Below are 1,646 nucleotides of genomic sequence, written 5' to 3'. Positions count from 1 at the left end.
CCGGGCAGAGAGGGCCAGCCCCTGCCCCCAGCCCCTGCCCGCAGCCCCTGCCCGCATCCTCACCCCAGCTGTCCTCTCTTCTTTTTGCAGAACTCGGATGAAGAAAAGCAACTCCTCTACGATTTCCCCTGGACAAATGTGGGCAAACTGGTGTTTGTGGTGAGTGTCACTGTCCCCGAGCATCTCTGCCCGTGTCGCTCCTGGGCTCTGCTTTGGGCACGGGCGCAGACCTTGGAGTGATTGCAATCTGGGGGGTTAAGAGATGGGCTGCAGCAAGACTGGGTGAGAATTAGAGTGTTTTTTCTTTCTGGGACTGATGTTTCCCCTATCCCACTCAGGGTAAGAAGTTTGAGATCCTGCCGGACGGGCTGCCCTCAGCCAGGAAACTCATCTACTACACGGGCTGCCCGCTGCGCTCCCGCCACCTCCTGCAGCTGCTCAGCAGCAGCCACCGGCTCTACATGAACCTGCAGCCCGTCCTGCGCCAGGTCCGCAGGCTGGAGGAGAACGAGGGTAAGTGCTTCCCTGGGGTGTGCATCCCACAGACCCCCCCCAGGCTGCTTAGGGATGGGCATGAGCCCCACTGCCGTCCCTCATGGCCCAGTTCCTCCCAGTGCCTCGACGCAACGCTTCCCAGTGCCCCGTGTCCTGTCTCCAAGCTCAGAAAGCCCTTGTGCAAGCGTAAGATCTTCTTCTTCCTCTTCCTCCTCTTTCCCCTCCTCCCCATCATCTTCTTTCCCCTCCTCATCGTCCTCATCTTCTTTGTCCTCCTCATCCTCCTCATCTTCTTCCTCCTCATCATCTTCTTCCTTCTCATCTTCATCCTCCTCTTCTTCCTCCACCTCTTTTGTTTCCTTCTCCTCCTCATTTTCTTTCTTCTCCTCCTCTTGTTCCTCTTCTCCCTCTTCCTCCTCTTTTCCCTCCTCCTCCTCTTCTTCTTCCTCCTTATCTTCATCCTCCTCTTTTTCCTCTACCTCCTTTGTTTCCTTCTCCTCATTTTCTTTCTTCTCCTCTTCTTCTTGCTCTTCTTCCTCTTCCTCCTCTTTCCCCTCCTCCTCTTTTCCTTCATCCTCCTCTTCCTCCCCTTCTTCTTCCTCCTCCTTGACCTCCTTTTCTTCCTCATCCTCCTCCTCTTCCTCCTCTTCTTCTTCCTGCTCCTTGACCTCCTTATCTTCTTCATCCTCCTCCTCATCTTCTTCTTCCTCCTCATCTTCTTCCTCCTCCTCCTCCTCTTTTTTTTCCTCCTTGTTTTCTGTCTCCTCCTCCTCTTCTTCCTCCTCCTCCTTCTCCTCTTCCTCCTCTTCCTCCTCCTCCTCCTTTGGAGGGACAGCACAGCACAGAGCACACCAACTTTGACTCTCCCCACCCCATCATCCCCAAGTGCCACCAGGACAGGGCTGGCTCCTGCTGTGTCACCCCGCTGGGCTTGGGTGACATTGTCCCTGGGTGCGGGGAAGGGGGGTCCATGGAGGGTGGGGTGCTGGCTGCCGCGTGCCGACGGCGTGCCGCTGGCCCGGCAGAGAAGAAGCAGTACCGCGAGTCCTACATCAGCGACACCCTGGACCTGGACATGGAGCAGCTGGAGAAGCGCTCGCGGGCCAGCGGCAGCAGCGCCGGCAGCATCCCCCCCAACCGCCTGGCCCGGC

At 57.5% G+C, this 1,646-nt stretch overlaps 1 protein-coding gene across 1 annotated transcript in view; it reads left to right on the top strand.

Annotated features, from left to right (window-relative positions):
- Positions 1-1,646, top strand: part of FRMD6 (FERM domain containing 6) — a gene marked incomplete at its 5' end in the record, with an annotated part of 4,682 nt that overhangs the window by 1,061 nt on the left and 1,975 nt on the right. Inside the window, 3 exons of the mRNA XM_010077976.1 lie at positions 91-159; positions 339-513; positions 1,521-1,644. Coding sequence (XP_010076278.1) covers positions 91-159; positions 339-513; positions 1,521-1,644 — 368 coding nt within the window. The remainder of the gene's footprint in view (positions 1-90; positions 160-338; positions 514-1,520; positions 1,645-1,646) is intronic.

The sequence above is a fragment of the Pterocles gutturalis genome, unplaced genomic scaffold (assembly GCF_000699245.1).
Source record: "Pterocles gutturalis isolate BGI_N339 unplaced genomic scaffold, ASM69924v1 scaffold21683, whole genome shotgun sequence".
In the NCBI taxonomy this organism is placed as follows: Eukaryota; Metazoa; Chordata; class Aves; order Pterocliformes; family Pteroclidae; genus Pterocles; species Pterocles gutturalis.
This window is presented reverse-complemented; position numbering and strand designations above follow the sequence as displayed.